The sequence below is a fragment of the Orycteropus afer genome, unplaced genomic scaffold (genome assembly GCF_000298275.1).
Source record: "Orycteropus afer afer isolate SDZICR_OR568_19922 unplaced genomic scaffold, OryAfe1.0 scaffold00064, whole genome shotgun sequence".
Taxonomy (NCBI): domain Eukaryota; kingdom Metazoa; phylum Chordata; class Mammalia; order Tubulidentata; family Orycteropodidae; genus Orycteropus; species Orycteropus afer.
Window position 1 is genome coordinate 12,413,890 of NW_006921651.1, and position 16,101 is coordinate 12,429,990.

Below are 16,101 nucleotides of genomic sequence, written 5' to 3' on the forward strand. Positions count from 1 at the left end.
AACTGTATCAAGGGAGAGAAACTGTATCAAGGGAGAGAAACTGTATCAAGGGAGAGAAACTGTATCAAGGGAGAGAAACTGTATCAAGGGAGAGATAGAAGCTGGCATGTGTTGCTCACCTGCCGGGGAGGACAGCCTCTGGCCCCAGTGCACCAGCGCCTCCCCGTCCTCCTGAGAGAAGGCTCTGCTGGTGGTGTGTCCACGTTCACAGACCCACCGGCTTGGGAGTGATGCAGGAGGAGATGGGCATATGCAAAGGCACCCCAGTGCTGCACGTTCACACATACAGATAACACACGCAAATGAAAACACAGCCAGCTCGTGTGCACATGACAGTGCGACCAGCTGGAGGAACCACAGGAAGAGGCAAACTCTTGTCTAACCTACCCTGCCTTTTCTCCTGGAGCAGTGATTCTCGAACTTGAGCTAGCATCAGGGCCCCCTGGAACTTTTGTTACATACACGTTGCCGAATTCTGAGGTCGGCCTGAGAATTTACATTTCTAGCAAGTTTCCAGGGGATGATCTTGATGCCGCCATTTGAAAGACCAGGCTTTGAGAATCACAGTCCTAGAAATTGACTCATAGACATGAGAAAATAAAGACTAGGAAGTCCCAGGTGCATCCTGCTGTGTAGATGGACTTCAGTCCCATTCAGTAGAACTTGGTTGACCACTACTTCTGTGTAAGGTCCTGTGGGGAGGCAGAGAGCAGAACCCAGACCATGCCCTCAGGGCAGCTGGTAGTTGAGTGGGAGAGGCACCCTCATACCCACAGCTGTCTGTCCCTTGTAACACATTGCTGTGGGAGGCAGAGGACAGAAAGGTGAATTTGCCTCAGGAAGAATTAGGAAGGTGGAAAGGAGAAGTATGGTTTGTACAACTAACGATGACCCACGTATTTCCTAGGAATTCAGTGGAGTCTTTCTGTCAACCTGGAGCTATGTATGTTGTTATTGTTATGTGCCACTGAGTCGGACCCGACTCATAGCAACCACTCCTTGGGTTTCCAAGGCAGTATCACTACTGAAATAGATTGCCCAGCTTTCCTTCCGAGGAGTAGCTGGTGGGTTTGAACTGCTAGCCTTCTGGTTAGCAGTCAAGTGCCTTAGGCACTACACTACCAGAGCTCCTAATATAGATTGCTTTAATGCGAAAATAATGTTAGTAACCTTACCCACTCCCAGTTGATAGAACCAAACCAATTTACAAATTAAATAACTTAACTATACACCTATGGAGTTTATTAATTTAATTGATAAGTGGCATTGTCTTGCCCAACTCAGTTGCCACTTGAAGTGTGAATATTGTGCTATTTTGGCATCAGTTCCTTAAAGTTCACTCAGCTCTGCAACTAAATGTTGTATGGTGACTTCTCTCTCCCACCACTTTTTTCCATTGGAATCGCTGTGGAACTTTTGTCCTCACAATGCATTGTACCTTTTGGTCACTTAGCCTTCCCTGTGAACGTGTCATTTATCATTATTCATTCTTTCCTGGTCAGCCTGCAACTGTTAGACTATGCTATTTGATCACAAATGCAGATATTAAAATTGGTATCAGCAATAACTTGATTCTAAGGTGGTTCATTCAGTTGACCTCTAATATGTACACGTATTGGCAGATATGGAAAGATCAAAATGAAAATGCAAAAGTAAGAAAAATTCCTGTGACCAACTCATGTCCCTTAAGAAGATCCCTGTAAAAGCCTGGTTTAAGGAGCCTGGAAATATGAGGCATATTCCTAAGGGATTAGGATCTAAAAGTATGGCTACTAAAGCTTTGGGATACCATGTTTTCTTACGTAGAGCCTCTGATTTTTCCCCCCCCCACTTTGTTCATGCTTTCCAATATTGAAGAGGAAGTCTGTAATTAAATTTTCATCACATTTTTCCCCAGAGCAGAGGGTCATAGCAGTTGAAGTTGGAGGTTTGCTGAAAGGGAGCTTTGGGGCTCAGGTAGCACCAGATATTAACTCTTAACGCCTGATCTTGGGGGTTGCTTAGGACTGGGGGAGAGAATTTTACTCACAAGCTTGCTCACATGATTTCTCCCTCCTAAATAAAAAAAAACAAATTCACTGCTGTTGAGTCAGGTCCAACTCACAGCGACCCCTCCTTGGGTTTCTGAGGCAGGATCACTACGGAAGTAGATTGCCCAACCTTCCTTCCGAGGAATGGCTGGTGGGTTTGAACCACCAGCCTTCAGGTTAGCAGTCACATGCCTTAGGCACTATGCCATCAGAGTTTCCTTCTCCCTCCCTCCTTTCTTCCTTTAAATTAAAAAATTAAAAGTAAGGAAGAAATGCAAAGGAATGTGGTAAGTAAAGGCACACTTCTTGGTGGAATTGGAGATGAAGAAACTCCAGTGTAGCAAATAGATTTGTGTCATGGGAACAGGAACAGGACCTGGATGTAATCAGAGATAAAAGCAATTAGGTAGTGTGGGGGTAATTGCTCAAAGGCTTTAACCCATGTCAGGAATTGAGATTGTCTGAGGGACAGTCAACACCTCAGCTGACTTCTGAGCAAGGAAGTGATGGAGGCATTTGAGGGATGTTCTTTGTGGTCCTGAGTGACAGTGGATTGGAGTGAAAGGAACATGAAGTGAAAGGAAGCTGTGTGCCTGTGCGAACAAGAGGTCAGACCTGAGCAGGTTGTGGAGCAACGGAGGGAAGGTTGCCATGACTCAAAGACAGACTTGATGAGGAAGTGGAGGTGGGCTGAGGGTGAGAAGGAAGGTCTGGAAGGAGTGGGATTATCTTGGTGGAAAGAGCCTGAGCTCTGGACTCGCTTTGTCGCTGGTGTTTTGGATGCTCTGACCGACCATGAGAAATAGGGAGTTGATGATGAGGTGAGAGGTGAATCAGGGTCTCATCTATTGCAGGTCATGATTGAAGTCAGGCAAACAGGAGATGTCCGCTGGAGAGTGAGATAGTCGATAAGGAACATGTCATGACTTCTGCGCCACTTTGTTTTGATCACCACAAGATTAGTTTTTTAATAGCCATGGTCAGCTTTGGGGCTTTTCCAGCCATCTCTTTCCCAAACCTGGCCCTGCTTGGGGCATTCTCATGCATGACATGATTGGCTGAATGTCCATCTAGTGTTCTAAGGTCAGGCAACTGGCATTTTGCCCGCATTGCTACACCAGCGCAAAATGGTGAGAGTGAATTTTCCTGCCTTGCTTTCTAGAAACTTGTGGAAATGTGTCCTTTCCATTGTACATGGCTGTGACTGTAACCTGTCTTTTTCTCTTGTGTTTAGATGAGACCTGCCAGAGCCAAATATGACTTTAAAGCTCAGACACTAAAGTAAGTGCCATGTCATACTCATTTGTTACCTTAGCTGCCTCTTTGAAACATAGCAGTTCACTTTTGGAGAAGAGTTGGAGAAGTGATAACAATTAAAAAAAAAAAAAAAGTTGAATACAATTTACTGTGTCCCGAGCACTGTTCGAAGTACTTGACTCATCCAGTCCTTACCATATGTCATTCATCCCTCACTGCAGCCCCACCCATGGGTGGGTTCTATTATTGTCCCCACTGTACAAATGAAGAAACCAATGAATTGGAAGATTAAGAACTCTGCCCAACACAATGAAGGTCCCAGTTAGAATGGGAGAAAAATGTAGAACAAAACTCAAATTTATTAAAAAAAAAAAAAAAAAAAAAAAACTTCAGACGTATTGGACTGGAGGAACCCCCAGGACTATTGTCCTAGCAAAAACCACAGCCTCCAGTCAATTCCACCTTGTAACGACCATTCAGAGCAGAGTAGAACTGCCCCATAGGGTTTCCTTGTCTACAAACCTTTACGGAAGCAGACTGCTGCCGAGGCTTTCCTCTGTAGAGCAGCTGGTGGGTTCAAACTGCTGACCTTTCAGTTAGCAGTAGAGCATTTAACTTTTGTCCCACCAGGGTGCCACCATCGTCCTAAGATACCCTTTTAACCTAGAACTGAAGCCACTCCCAGAGTCACCATTCAGCCAAATAAAATGAAATAAGCAATAACACACATGAGGAGTGTGTTCCTTAGAGCAACCAACTGTATGCGGCCAAAAAGCAAAGATGGGAAGGCAGAGAGGACAGGGAAACTGGAGGGGTGGAAACGGAGAGAGTGCTGACACATTGCAGGGATAGTAACCAATGTCCTGGAATAAACTGTGCATCAAATGTTCAATGGGAAACTAATTTGCTGTGAAGGAGCGCTGGTGGCACAGTGGTTAAAGCTAACCAAAAGGTCAATAGTTCAAACCCAACAGCCCTGCCACAGGAGAAAGATGAGGCAGTCTGCTTCCGTAAAGATTTACAGCCTTGGAAACCCTATGGGACAGTTCTGCTCTGTCCTATAGGATAGCTATAAGCTGGAATCAACTCGATGGCAGTAGTTTTCTTTGGAATTTGCTATGTAAACATTCATCTAAAGCACAAGAAAGAAAGGGGAAAAAAAAAAGTACCCAAGCTGGTACATGAAGGAGTCAGGGTTCAAACTGAGGCAGCCTGAGACCAGAACCTGTGCTCCCACCCACTATGCCACCTTCCCTTCTCCTATGTAGGGGCTCAGTTTGCTTAAGTGGTAGCTTGATCTGACAAGCCCTTTCCAGGAAAGGAACCAGAACCAGTCGCCAGGAAGGTTACTTCACCGGCTTTGCTAACTCATCCCAGGATGTTAGAGGCTTGTGGGAATCCACGAGAGACTAGCCATTCTCCAAGTTCCTCAGAACGTCGAATGTTTCTTAAAGTGTTCCTTCATGAAAATGAGCTTGAGAACCACTGCACACTGCTATCTCCATACCCCCCAGCCACTTGCAGAGATACCCCATTGCTCTTTGGAGTATTAGTGGCTCTAGAAGTCCTGCAGTGAGGAAACCTGACCAGCTTATTTAACCCTGTGTTTTCTGAACTTAGGTGAGCAGGGAACTTTTGTATTTTCTATGAGATAGTATTGGGTCATGCTACTAAAGACTGGGTTCGCAGAGGAACCTGTTCACTTTCTTCCTAGTTGAGGGTGAAAACAGGCCATAAGTTTCCACTGGGAGCTAAGGACCACAGCCATCCTGTTGTCCTGCTTGCAGGAGGCTCCACGACTGGTGATGTGAGGGAGAGCTCCCCATCCTCAGAGGCCGGGAAATGCTGTGGGTGGGGGGCCGAGCAGCCATGGTCCTGATACCCTCCAGAATACAGTGAATAACAAGCCTGTGATTTCCAGAGCCTAATGGCAAATCTGGGAGCTCTGGTGGCGTAGTGCCTAAGGCATTTGACTGCTAACCAGAAGGCTGGCGGTTCAAGCCCACCAGCCACTCCTTGGACGGAAGATGGGGCAATCTACTTCCTTAGTGATACTGCCTTGGAAACCCAAGGAGGGGTCACTATGAGTCGGGTCCGACTCGACGGCACATAACAACAACAACAACAATGGCAAATTTGGTGCACTTAGGTGTACTTGTAGTTACTCCAGTCCTTTGACTCATCAGCTAACAAGAGTTGGTGGTTTAATATAATGGCAAGATTATAGGCTTTAGAGTCAGGACGTCCTCAGTTCAAACCCTAACTGTGCCACTTACACTCTCTGTGGCTATGAACAAGTTAGGCCACCTTCCGCATTCTAGTGTCTTCATCTGTATGATGGAGATATAACAGTGCCTCTCCTGCAGGGCCTCAGAGGATAAAGATGACATAATTCATCACCAGTAAAATATTTTACACATTGTAGCAAAAGTAAAACTCAAAATATATTGTCTCCCCTCTCCTTTTCATCAGGGAGAGGATAACAGAGATCAATAATTTTCAGTTTAATCAAACTGATAACTTTTTCTCTTTGAATTGGGAAAGTTCTACATAAGAGTCATTCAGTAGTGTAGTGAGAATAATATATTTGCCTAGATTTCATTTTAAAAAGTCTTAAAAATGGTTTTTTCTTTAGAGCAGCCCTGTCAAAGAGAATAGGTGAGAAGCTGAACTCCACAGAAATTGTCACCGTTTATCAGCATTGCTAATGCCAGAGAGAAGGAGCTCTGGTGGCGCAGTGGGTAGAGCATTTGGCCGCTAACCAGAAAGTCAGCAGTTCAAACCCACCAGCTGCTCCGTGGGAGGAAGATGAAGCGGTCGACTTCTGTAAAGATTTACAGCCTTAGAAACCCTGTGGGGGTCGCTTGATGGCAGTGGATGTTTTTTCATTTTAATACTAGAGGGAGAGGGTTCCATCCTCCTCAATCATTGTTTTCATGTCATGCTGCCTCCAGAAAAAAAAGAAAAGAATTAATCAAACTTTTTTAGAAGAGAAAATGGCAGATCAATAGGCTTTAAGTATTTGAAGCGCCTCCGTAGTCCTTTAGTTCTACATTTCCCATAATATGTTACTCAAAAGCATTGATTCAACAAAGTTTAGTAGGTTTCTTTCCCACAGGACTTCTCAGAGCCTTCACTGTAGTAATCACACCACGATGCTCCAGGAAAGATCTAAAGTACAGCTTCTCACTGTTTTCCACACCTTCTCACCAGAACCGGTCAGATGGTTCTTTGCAAAATAGAGCGGGGACCACTGTCTTAGAAGGATGACAGCCTGAGGTGCCCCATGGTGCCTCTCTGGCCATGATGACACACCTCTCTGCATTTGTCTCTTATTGTCACACCTAATGTCCTCCCTTGCCTAACAGAGGCTGTCATAGCTCCCACCCACCTCTACAGCTGTGAATCCCCAAGGGCCAGGGTTCGAAGCCTGCAGATCTTCAGCAGGGGGCGATACGCTCAGGGCTCTACTTCTTTGTGCGCCCGTGATGAGGGCAAGGAGGTGGGATACAGAACAACCCCAAGAAGGACTTTGCAAGAATTTGGCTAAAGATACTCCTTTCTTCCAGAGGCAAGTGTATCCCCTTCACAGGCCTCTTTGGAATCAGAATCCTGTCTATCAATGTGGGACCCACAAAAGCTACTATGTTCTTTCAGGCCACACAGGGATAACTTTGTGTAAAGTTTTCCAGATGTGCCCCCATTGTTTAGCCAGCATCCCTCACATACCATGGGACTTCCTGGTACGCTGCAAAGCAGGCACACCCCTCCAAATTACAATCAGAGGTCTTACTTCCCATGTTTTTGGTTTGATGCAAATGGAAAAAATCTAGGCCATTTTTTTTTTTTAATCCCCAAAGATTTCAACTTAAAATTTTTGCTCTCCTTTTACATGTTCATTTTGTTTATAATTTATGTTTTTGTCTCATTTTTTAAAAGAGTTCTGGTGGATGCTGACATCATGATTGAAGCAAGCAAAGGGGTGGCTATAGAATGCTTTTAAAAGGCATGAGGAGCATCGGAAGAAAAATCCACTTTTCTTTCCAAGATCCCTTTTCCATGTTGAAGACGAAAGGAATTAACATTTATTTAAGCACTGTGCTAAGTGTACATGAGCTCTAGTATGCAGTGGTCAAGCATTTGGTTGCTAACCGAAAGATTGGCCATTCGAAACCACCAGCAGCTCCACGGGAGAAAGATCTGGTAATCTGCTCCCAAAAAGATGGAGCTCTGGTGGCATAGTGGTTAAAGCATTCAGCTGCTAACCAAAAGGTCAGTGGTTCAAACTGACCACTCACGCACCACGGGAGCAAGGTGAGGCAGCCTGTTTCTGTGGAGATTTACAGCCTTGGAAACCATATGAGGCAGTTCTACTCTGTCCTAAGGCCTCTGTAACTTAAGACTTGACCCGACAGCAGTGGGTTTGGTTTGGTTGCATTATTTGCAGCAAGTCATTGCGATCACTTAACAGCTTCTATCTTAGATCAAGAAAGAGTCTCAGAAAGGTTAAGAATCTTGCCCAACGTCCCAGAGCTAATACACAATACAACTGGGTTTTGAACCCAGATCTGTCTGACATCAGAGCCTTTCTGCTGCATGATGATAGACGAATGACCAAATGGATGGATGATGGAAGGATACCAATATATCACAAGTGATCGGAGGGTAATTTAAATGAAGGTATGACTTTTGGACACAGAAGAGTGTAGTGAAGGCAGGTGTCTTAGAAAGACTTTTTTATTACTATTTAGTAAACATCCGTTGAGACAGCTGGGTACATTGCTATGCCTTAGGTAAATATTCTGAGCATGAAATACCATTCATACTTAAAAATATGTTGAGATAACCACAGCAGATAGACCAAAATCCAGACTCACTACCATTGAGTCCATTCCAACTCATAGCAACCTCCATTGGGTTTCCAAGGGTGTAAATCTGTACTGAAGCAGACTGCCTTGTCTTTCTTCTGTGGAGTGGCTGGTGGGTTCCAGCCACTGACCTTTTGGTTAGCAGCTTAATGCCTTAAGCACTACACCACCAGAGCTCCTTACTTTCTTAGATCTTGGGTAAATATTCTGAGCATAAAACAGCATTCACACTTAAAAATAGGTTGAGAAAACCATAGCAGATAGAAACTCACAAGGCCTCAGCACTTTCAAGTGCTAGTCAGTTTGAATGTTCACATCTGTCCCACAGAAGACTGGGGAGATGCCAAGTATGGTGTAATTTCCTCAGTAGTGGAGTTCTCACTGCCAAATAATGGAGCCCACTCCTGTGTAATCTGCCCCCTGGACCCCACTTGGAGTCTCCTCTCGCTAGAATACTGAAGTGTCTTGATCTTCCACATATTGCAACCTCTGCTGAAATGTCATGACCCTCTGTGTTGACAGGGAGCTTCCTCTGCAGAAGGGAGATATTGTTTACATTTACAAGCAGATTGATCAGAACTGGTACGAAGGCGAGCACCACGGCCGGGTGGGGATCTTCCCACGCACCTACATCGAGGTATCGCAGCTCCTTTCCTTTCTAAGGATAAGCCCAGCCGTGCCAAAGGCACTGTTGACTCACTGAGGACATTGTGTTTTGTTTCCTCCTTATTCTCTCATTTCCTTGCTTGCTTTTTTTCTCTTTGTCTTTTCCGTCTTTTCCTTTCTCAGCTTCTCCCTCCTGCTGAGAAGGCTCAGCCCAAAAAGTTGACGCCAGTGCAGATATTGGAATATGGTGAAGCGATTGCTAAGTTTAACTTTAATGGTGACACGCAAGTAGAAATGTCCTTCCGAAAGGTAAGCTGCCCTTCCCGTTATGTGCTGTGGGCTCTGTTGAATGAGGCTGTTACAGGGAATGGGGCACTGGTCCAGTGGGTCAGGGTAACGATGCTGGCCATCCCCTTGAGAGATGTGCACCAATCGTATTTGAGTTAAAGGCATTGGGGAATTTTCTGAGTTTAGGTAATTTGAAAAATAAACCATAAGCAAGTGTCAGGCTTAACTACATTGAGTTCAGTGGTAAAAGGAAGTATTTCTAGTCCTAGAATATTGTCCAATAGAGTGCTAGAAGATGGGCCCCTCTATTGGAAAAGAAAAAAAAACTAACTCATTGCCAACAAGTCGATTCTGACTCACTGTGACCCCCACTGAGTTTCCAAGGCTGTAAATCTTTATGAAAGTAGATCGACTCACCTTTCTTCTACAGAGCAGCCGGTGGGTTTGAACCACCAACCTTTTGATTAGCAGCCAAATGCCTTAACCACTACACCACCAGAGCTCCTTCCCTATATTGGAAAACACTCAAAATACACATGGCCTCAACAGTGAACTCACATGATGGGTACCAGTGACCATGGAGACAGTGCAGGCCAGGCAGTGCTTCATTCTCTTACAGGGGGTCACTGTAAGCCAGCCCCAATTCGATAGCAACTGCCAACAACAAGAAGGCATCTTTCATGAACTTTTTTCAACATTTGTTAAGTACCTGATGATGTGATAAACAGTGCTATGGGGCAGGTTTTATGACATATTGATAGGGCCTAGGGGAACAAAAGCTAATTTTTTTCATACGAGGAAAAGTTTTAAAAAGCTTTGATCCAAAAGTTATCAACTGTACAGCTTTTGGGAAGCTAAAGGATCTTTCCAAGCCACCATTTCCTCGTATGTAAAATGAAGATGATGGCCTTCTCCTGTTGTAAGAGGATGAAATGAGGCAGTGCGTGCAAAGCTCCTAGCATGACACATGGCATCCAGTTAGTGCTCAATAAACAGGAGATGTCAGTATGAGCATCCTTGCCATCTTCCAGTAAACTCAGCATGTTTATTTTGAACATAATTGAGCTGTGTAAAGAAAGTCCTTCCTAGGAATTCAAATAGTTTGTGTGCCAAAATTCTCTGCTTGCTAAAATCGTTAAAATCACTCATTTTGTTGAGGATTGAAGGAAGGGAGCAGTGCCTTTGAAAAGATGAGCCACCTTATATTAAAGCAACTTAAATGCCATCAGCTGGAGAATCAGTAATTAGATCATTATATGTTCATGCAGTCAAAGACCCTGTAGTGGTCTGTTACACTGTGCAATGCCATGAAAAAGGTACATTCCTTGATAGAGGGATGTTCACTATATGTTAAGTATAAAATAAACAATTTTCAAAAGAGAAATACAATGTACATTCATAAGAAAAAATGTGCAAGTCTAATACATGTACATAGATATGAATCTGGGAAGATCATGTATCAAAATGTTAACAATGCTTATCCCCAGGGGATGCTATTATGGGTGATTGTTATTTTCTTCTTTAAGTTTATTCCTGTTTTAATTTTTCTGTAATGATATGTGAAAAAAAAAAGTTATATAAAAAAAGAAAAGAAAACCCCTACAACCTTTGCCTTAGAGAAAAATACTTAACAGCTGTCCTTTTTTGCATCAAATGAGTATAAAAAAAAAAAAAGTACATTGGTCTTCAAGCTGGAGGTGATCAGTCTGACCTTGTCCCTCACTGAAGTGGAAGACCAGGCTTCGCTTTCCACCGTCATGCAGCACTCCTGCTGCTGCGCCCCCACGCCAGTGATGTTCATCCCATGCAGCTGTAGCAGGGAGGTTTTTCTGAGCTAAGAATGTGATAAACAGCATGGTGCAGATGGGGGCCCCTCACTGCTGAGGCGTGGTGTGACAAGGGCCCTTGCCTTACTATGTCTTGCAGGGAGAGAGGATCACGCTGCTGCGACAGGTGGATGAGAACTGGTATGAAGGGAGGATCCCGGGGACGTCCCGACAAGGCATCTTCCCCATCACCTACGTGGACGTGATCAAACGGCCACTGGTGAAAACTCCCCTGGACTACATTGACCTGCCTTTCTCCTCCTCCCCAAGTCGTAGTGCCACTGGGAGCCCACAGGTATCTAAGCTTCGTGGCACCAGTTTCCACACTCAGCATGACGAACCACAATGCTGATGGCACTGGTATTCAGATCTGTCTGCAGCCAGGCAGAGTATACACTGAGGTCTGCCTTCATGCACACAGTGGCATTTTTCAAGCACTTGTAGGAGAAATATGATCTCAGGGAAAAGGAAGTGATCTGGGGATAAGATGACTAGGGAAACAGAAACAGGAACCTTTCTCAGCTCTTGTTAGTTGGTCCAAAACTCCATCCTGTAAGCATTCCGTCGTTTGGAAGTTCATGCTCCAGTACTACCACTGTATCATGAGTTCTATAGCTCCACGTACTTCTCTTGGTCATCTTGTTGGCCAGGCTTGGCCTAGAGAAGACAAAGGTTGGAAGAGAGAGTTTCACCGTCTCATTCTCAAATATGTAGAAAGCTCCTGAGTATTCTTTGCAAGCATTCACTGTAATGAGGCTGAGGAGAATTTATAGTATCTCTGTCAGCACTGACCTGAGACCTGAAAGGAGTTGGGGATAATAAGATGTTTGCTTTAAAAAACAAAGCAACAACAACAACAACAACAAAAATCCACTCCCAGTGAGTTAATTCCTACTCATAGCGACCCTGTTGGACAGAGGAGAAATGCCTCATCTTTCTCCTGCAGGTGGCTGATGGGTTTGAACTGCCAGTCTTTTGGTGAACAGCTGAGTGCTTTAAGCACTGGACCACCAGAGCTCCCCATGTTGGCTTTACTGAACATTAATTGTCAAAAAAAAAAACAAAACTCATTGCCATCAAGTCGATCCAACTTATAGCGACCCTTCCTTGAGTTTCCGAGGCAGTACCTCCACAGAAGTAGATTGCCCAGTCTTCCTTCCAAGGAGTGGCTGGTGTGCTTGATCCACCAGCCTTTGGGTTAACAGTCAAATGCCTTAGGCACTACACCACCAGAGCTCCTGAACATTAATTATAAGAGAGCTTATTGTAGATAGAAGTTATTCCAAACCCAACCCACTTTCCCAAAGCCAAGAAAAAATGAGAGCCTTTAGTTCAGCAGAGGACCAGTGGGTGGCGTCCTGTAGAACAGGCTGAAGCCACGTGGTAAGTTGCAGGGAGAGTGTCCAGAGAGTGAGAGCAGGACCTGGGAACCAGGATGACACTGAAAGGTACCTCTTTTCTCTCATCCTCTAACCATTTCCTCCTCTCCCACTTGCTTGTCACACCTGTGTCCTGTGATCTCACAGAGAGGGAGGTGAGATTGGAGCAGGGCCTTCTGCTTTGTGATAATATGGGGGGTTCAGCTAGCGGCTTCACTGGGCCAGAGCCAAGCACGATTGTCTAAAACAGAATGACTACACTACTCATAGTCATTTCTGAAAGACTATTTGCTATGCACCTTAGAGTAAGGGCCTAAGGCAGGACCAGCATGATGGACTGGCTTTTCTCCCTGTGGTTCTGGGTCAGGGCTTCTGGGTCATGGTTCTGGGTCAATTGCAGAGGTGACCTGGGTGGAGAGGAAAAGAGGGTGGAAGGAGCTCCCAGTGTGTCCCTTTGAAAATCTGATTGTGCCAACCAGGCAGGGACCACCCGTAACTACTCTGATGGGAACCTTTCTCCATGCCACTTGCTTCTCCCATCCTCCCCGCAGACTGCACACACTGGTACACACATGCATGCACCCATGGTCACGCACCCCCACATCCCAACTCCCCTCTACACCTAACTGAATGATGTCGTTTTTGGACACCAGCATGTCCTGCTCACTCCCTCCATTTCATTCCTCTGGATAACCCCCTATAGTTATTTTACTTCTTTCTTCTTTATGCTGACACTTGTATCTTTTGCTTCTTTCTTTTTATTTTTTTTTTTTTCTCTCTCCTCTTTTTAAGTTTCCCAGTCATAGCAAGCTCATCACGCCAGCCCTCTCATCTCTGCCCCACCCTTACCAAACTGTGTCCCCTGAGATGCGTGCCATCACCTCTGAGTGGATCTCACTGACTGTGGGGGTCCCAGGCAGGCATCCTCTGGCCCTGACCCCACCCTTGCCTCCGCTGCCAGAGGCTTCTCTCTATAACACTGACCCCCTTGCCTTGTCGGTGGGGGCCAGTCCCTCTCTGCCCATCAGCCTCCCTCGTTCTAGCTGGTCACATCGTGCTTCCCCATACTCGGTAGCTTCCCCACTGGCCCTGCCTCACCCCCACAAACCCTACTCCCTGGAACCCATTGTCCAGGCCTCCCTTCACGTCAACGGAGACAGTGGTATCCATTTACCACCTTCGGGTGTCCGCCAGGATAGCTTCTCTCAGCCGCTGCTTAGAAGCTCTGAGAAGGTCATCTCGGAGCTTAGCGATGCCTTTAGCAGCCAGAGCAAGTGGCAGCAATGGAGGGAAGATAGCAGACAGTCTGAGTGGCAAGCAGAGAAGGAAGCAGGTGAGAGAGGCCCTGGCAGACCCAAGATCTCTCAGAAGAGCTGCTTGAAACCTTCAGATGTGGTCAGGTGCCTGAGCACTGAACAGAGACTCTCAGATCTCCACACCCTTGAGGAAGGCCGGCCCCGCAAGCCCCTGGGTAGCCCTTTTGCTGGAGGGGAGGCCAAGCAGACAGAGCCGTGTAGAGGTGGCGAGCAGGCCGCAAGGAAAGCTGCTCTGAGTGGTGTGAGCCAGGTAGGCGTGCCGCATGACGTGTGTGCCCTCGGCGTTGCATTTGGCAGGGTGGGCCGGACATCTCACGTGATCTACTCACTAAAGCCAAGTGGGTGCAGGCTAGACCCATTTGCCTTGGGAGCAAAGCTATTGACCAGGAGGGGATGGAGGGGCACTGAACAAGGTATCAAAGCTATACAGCTGGAGGCCACCAAGTGCAGGCTGGATTCTGGCCTCTGGAGCAGATCCAGAAGTTAGCCCCACTTGGGGCACCTCTAGGCCTGCTGCAAAAGCCCATGAGAAGGAGGGCCTTCCCTGTGTGCCACCTACGCCTTAGGGATATGCTCATTTTGCTCTAACACAGCTGAGAACACCAGGCTCCTGTTTGGTGTGATTTGGTTTGGTTGCAGTGCACTTTGTTTCCGTAATCCATGGTGTGCTTCTGGTGCTCAGTTCCATCAGGTCTTCGTCCTGCATCATGTCTGTGTATGGGAGTGTGGGGCCCTGTGTTTATGGTGATCGGTGCACTGGGATTCTGGAGAGGGGTGTGCAGGCCCAGCTTCCTGGGGCTTTGGCAGACACGGGGTCATCCAGTGGACACGCCAGGTGTTGGGGAGTCTGTCTCACCGTCTCTAGGTCAGGCACAAAGATTTCAAAGTTTGGACCAAGGTGGCCTCTGGGTTTTGTGAGGGCTGAAAAATTTTAGGAGGAGATGAACTTGGCAACTAGGCAGGTTATGATTCTAACCTTAGCTGTGCCATTTAATACCCCACAAGTCATACTTTGGGTGACTCCTCCAGAACAAGGTGTGGAGGTCTAATTAAGAGTGCCTACCAGCTTTGGAGTTGGAGAGAACCGACTTGAATGCTTGTTCTACCTCCTCCTTGCTGGTGACTTGAGAGTTATTTCCCTGTCTCAGCCTCAGTTTCCTCATCTGTGAAATGGAGATAACAGTTACCTCCTCAGGGAGTGGTTGAGAGGATTCCGTGAAATAATGATGTGAAGTGCTGTGCACGTGGCTGGGAACGTAGTCACCACTTCATAAACAGGAATTCTGTTGTTCTTGGGTGATCTATAGCTGCTTCTGGAACTGAGAACATTCTAGAACCTCTTCAGAACCAGATAGAATTCCTGAAGGCATGTCCAAACCATATATTAAGTGTCTAATATGTATCATGAACATAATAAACTATACTCAGTCCTCAAACTTACAATCCGAGTTTCCCTTCACTCATTCATTCAACAACCGTTACTTCAAGGCTTCAAGTACCAGCTTCTGGACAGGGATCATCCTATCCCTGACCTTAAGGAGCCTATGTTCCAGACAGGCTAGTAGACACAGCGATGTCACAAGTGCAGTGACAGAGATATGCTTGGTGGTTGCAGGAGCATAGAGACCCAAAGCACAAACTAGACCAGACTTCCAACTCCAGCCTGACCCATATGGCTCAGTGGCCAGTGTATCGGGAGTGGGGGCCCAATGTGGGGAAGGGCAATGTGGGGTAGGGAAAAGAAACCAACTTAGCCTCTCTCTAGTAAGCAGCTAACCTCCCTGAGCCACGTTTCCTCACGCGCAAAGTAGGAGGGGAATCAGTCTCTCCACATAAATGGTGGCTTTCTGCTGCTGTTGCTGCAGACTGTTGCCCTAACTCTGAGTGTGAGGCCAAAGGAAATCCGAAATGCCGGGGAAGGCTCTGCCTGGCCCCAGAGCGGGTGCTTCCAGAACGTTCTGTGTCACAGGAAGAAAAGGGTGGGTCTAGTGAAGGAGAGGACAGCTCCGTGGGAAGATATGCTGAAGGGCTTCGTTGAAAAGGATTCAGTGTCTCCAACACAGGAACAGTTCTGTAAACTTTCTAAGTCAAACCAAGGTGCCTATAGACCTCGTTATGGTCAGCGATGAGTCATCATCACAGCCCAATTCCAGGATCCATTGTGTACAGGAAGTGCACACAGTGCCAGAGCTCCTAGCGGGGTTACGCATGTACACTTCCCGCTTCCTACCAGAGGATGCAAGGGGAGTAACTGGCAACACCGGGTATTACGGTCATTAAAAACCCAGGCTTGAAAATCAGCTTGCTTCCCCTGGTGGGCCACCAGACCCCAGGGTCCCCTTCCCTGTCACCTCCCTTCACCATGCACTTTCAGCACAAGCCCCTCCCCGACACATGTGCCCAGGCCATGGCTCCTGGGCTTGCTCCCCTTAGAGCTGGTTGTTGTTGTTGTGTGCCGTCGAGTTGGACCCGACTCATAGTGACCCCTCCTTGGGTTTCCAAGGCAGTATCACTACAGAAGTAGGATTGCC

The 16,101-nt window shown here is 46.4% G+C and overlaps 1 protein-coding gene across 1 annotated transcript in view; it reads left to right on the forward strand.

The window, feature by feature from the left end:
* SORBS1 (sorbin and SH3 domain containing 1) overlaps nt 1–16,101 on the forward strand; it is a 122,154-nt gene that overhangs the window by 90,176 nt on the left and 15,877 nt on the right. The window contains exons 22-26 of the mRNA XM_042780825.1: nt 3,265–3,311; nt 8,678–8,792; nt 8,945–9,070; nt 10,976–11,170; nt 13,047–13,820. Of these exons, the coding sequence (XP_042636759.1) occupies nt 3,265–3,311; nt 8,678–8,792; nt 8,945–9,070; nt 10,976–11,170; nt 13,047–13,820 (1,257 nt within the window). The remainder of the gene's footprint in view (nt 1–3,264; nt 3,312–8,677; nt 8,793–8,944; nt 9,071–10,975; nt 11,171–13,046; nt 13,821–16,101) is intronic.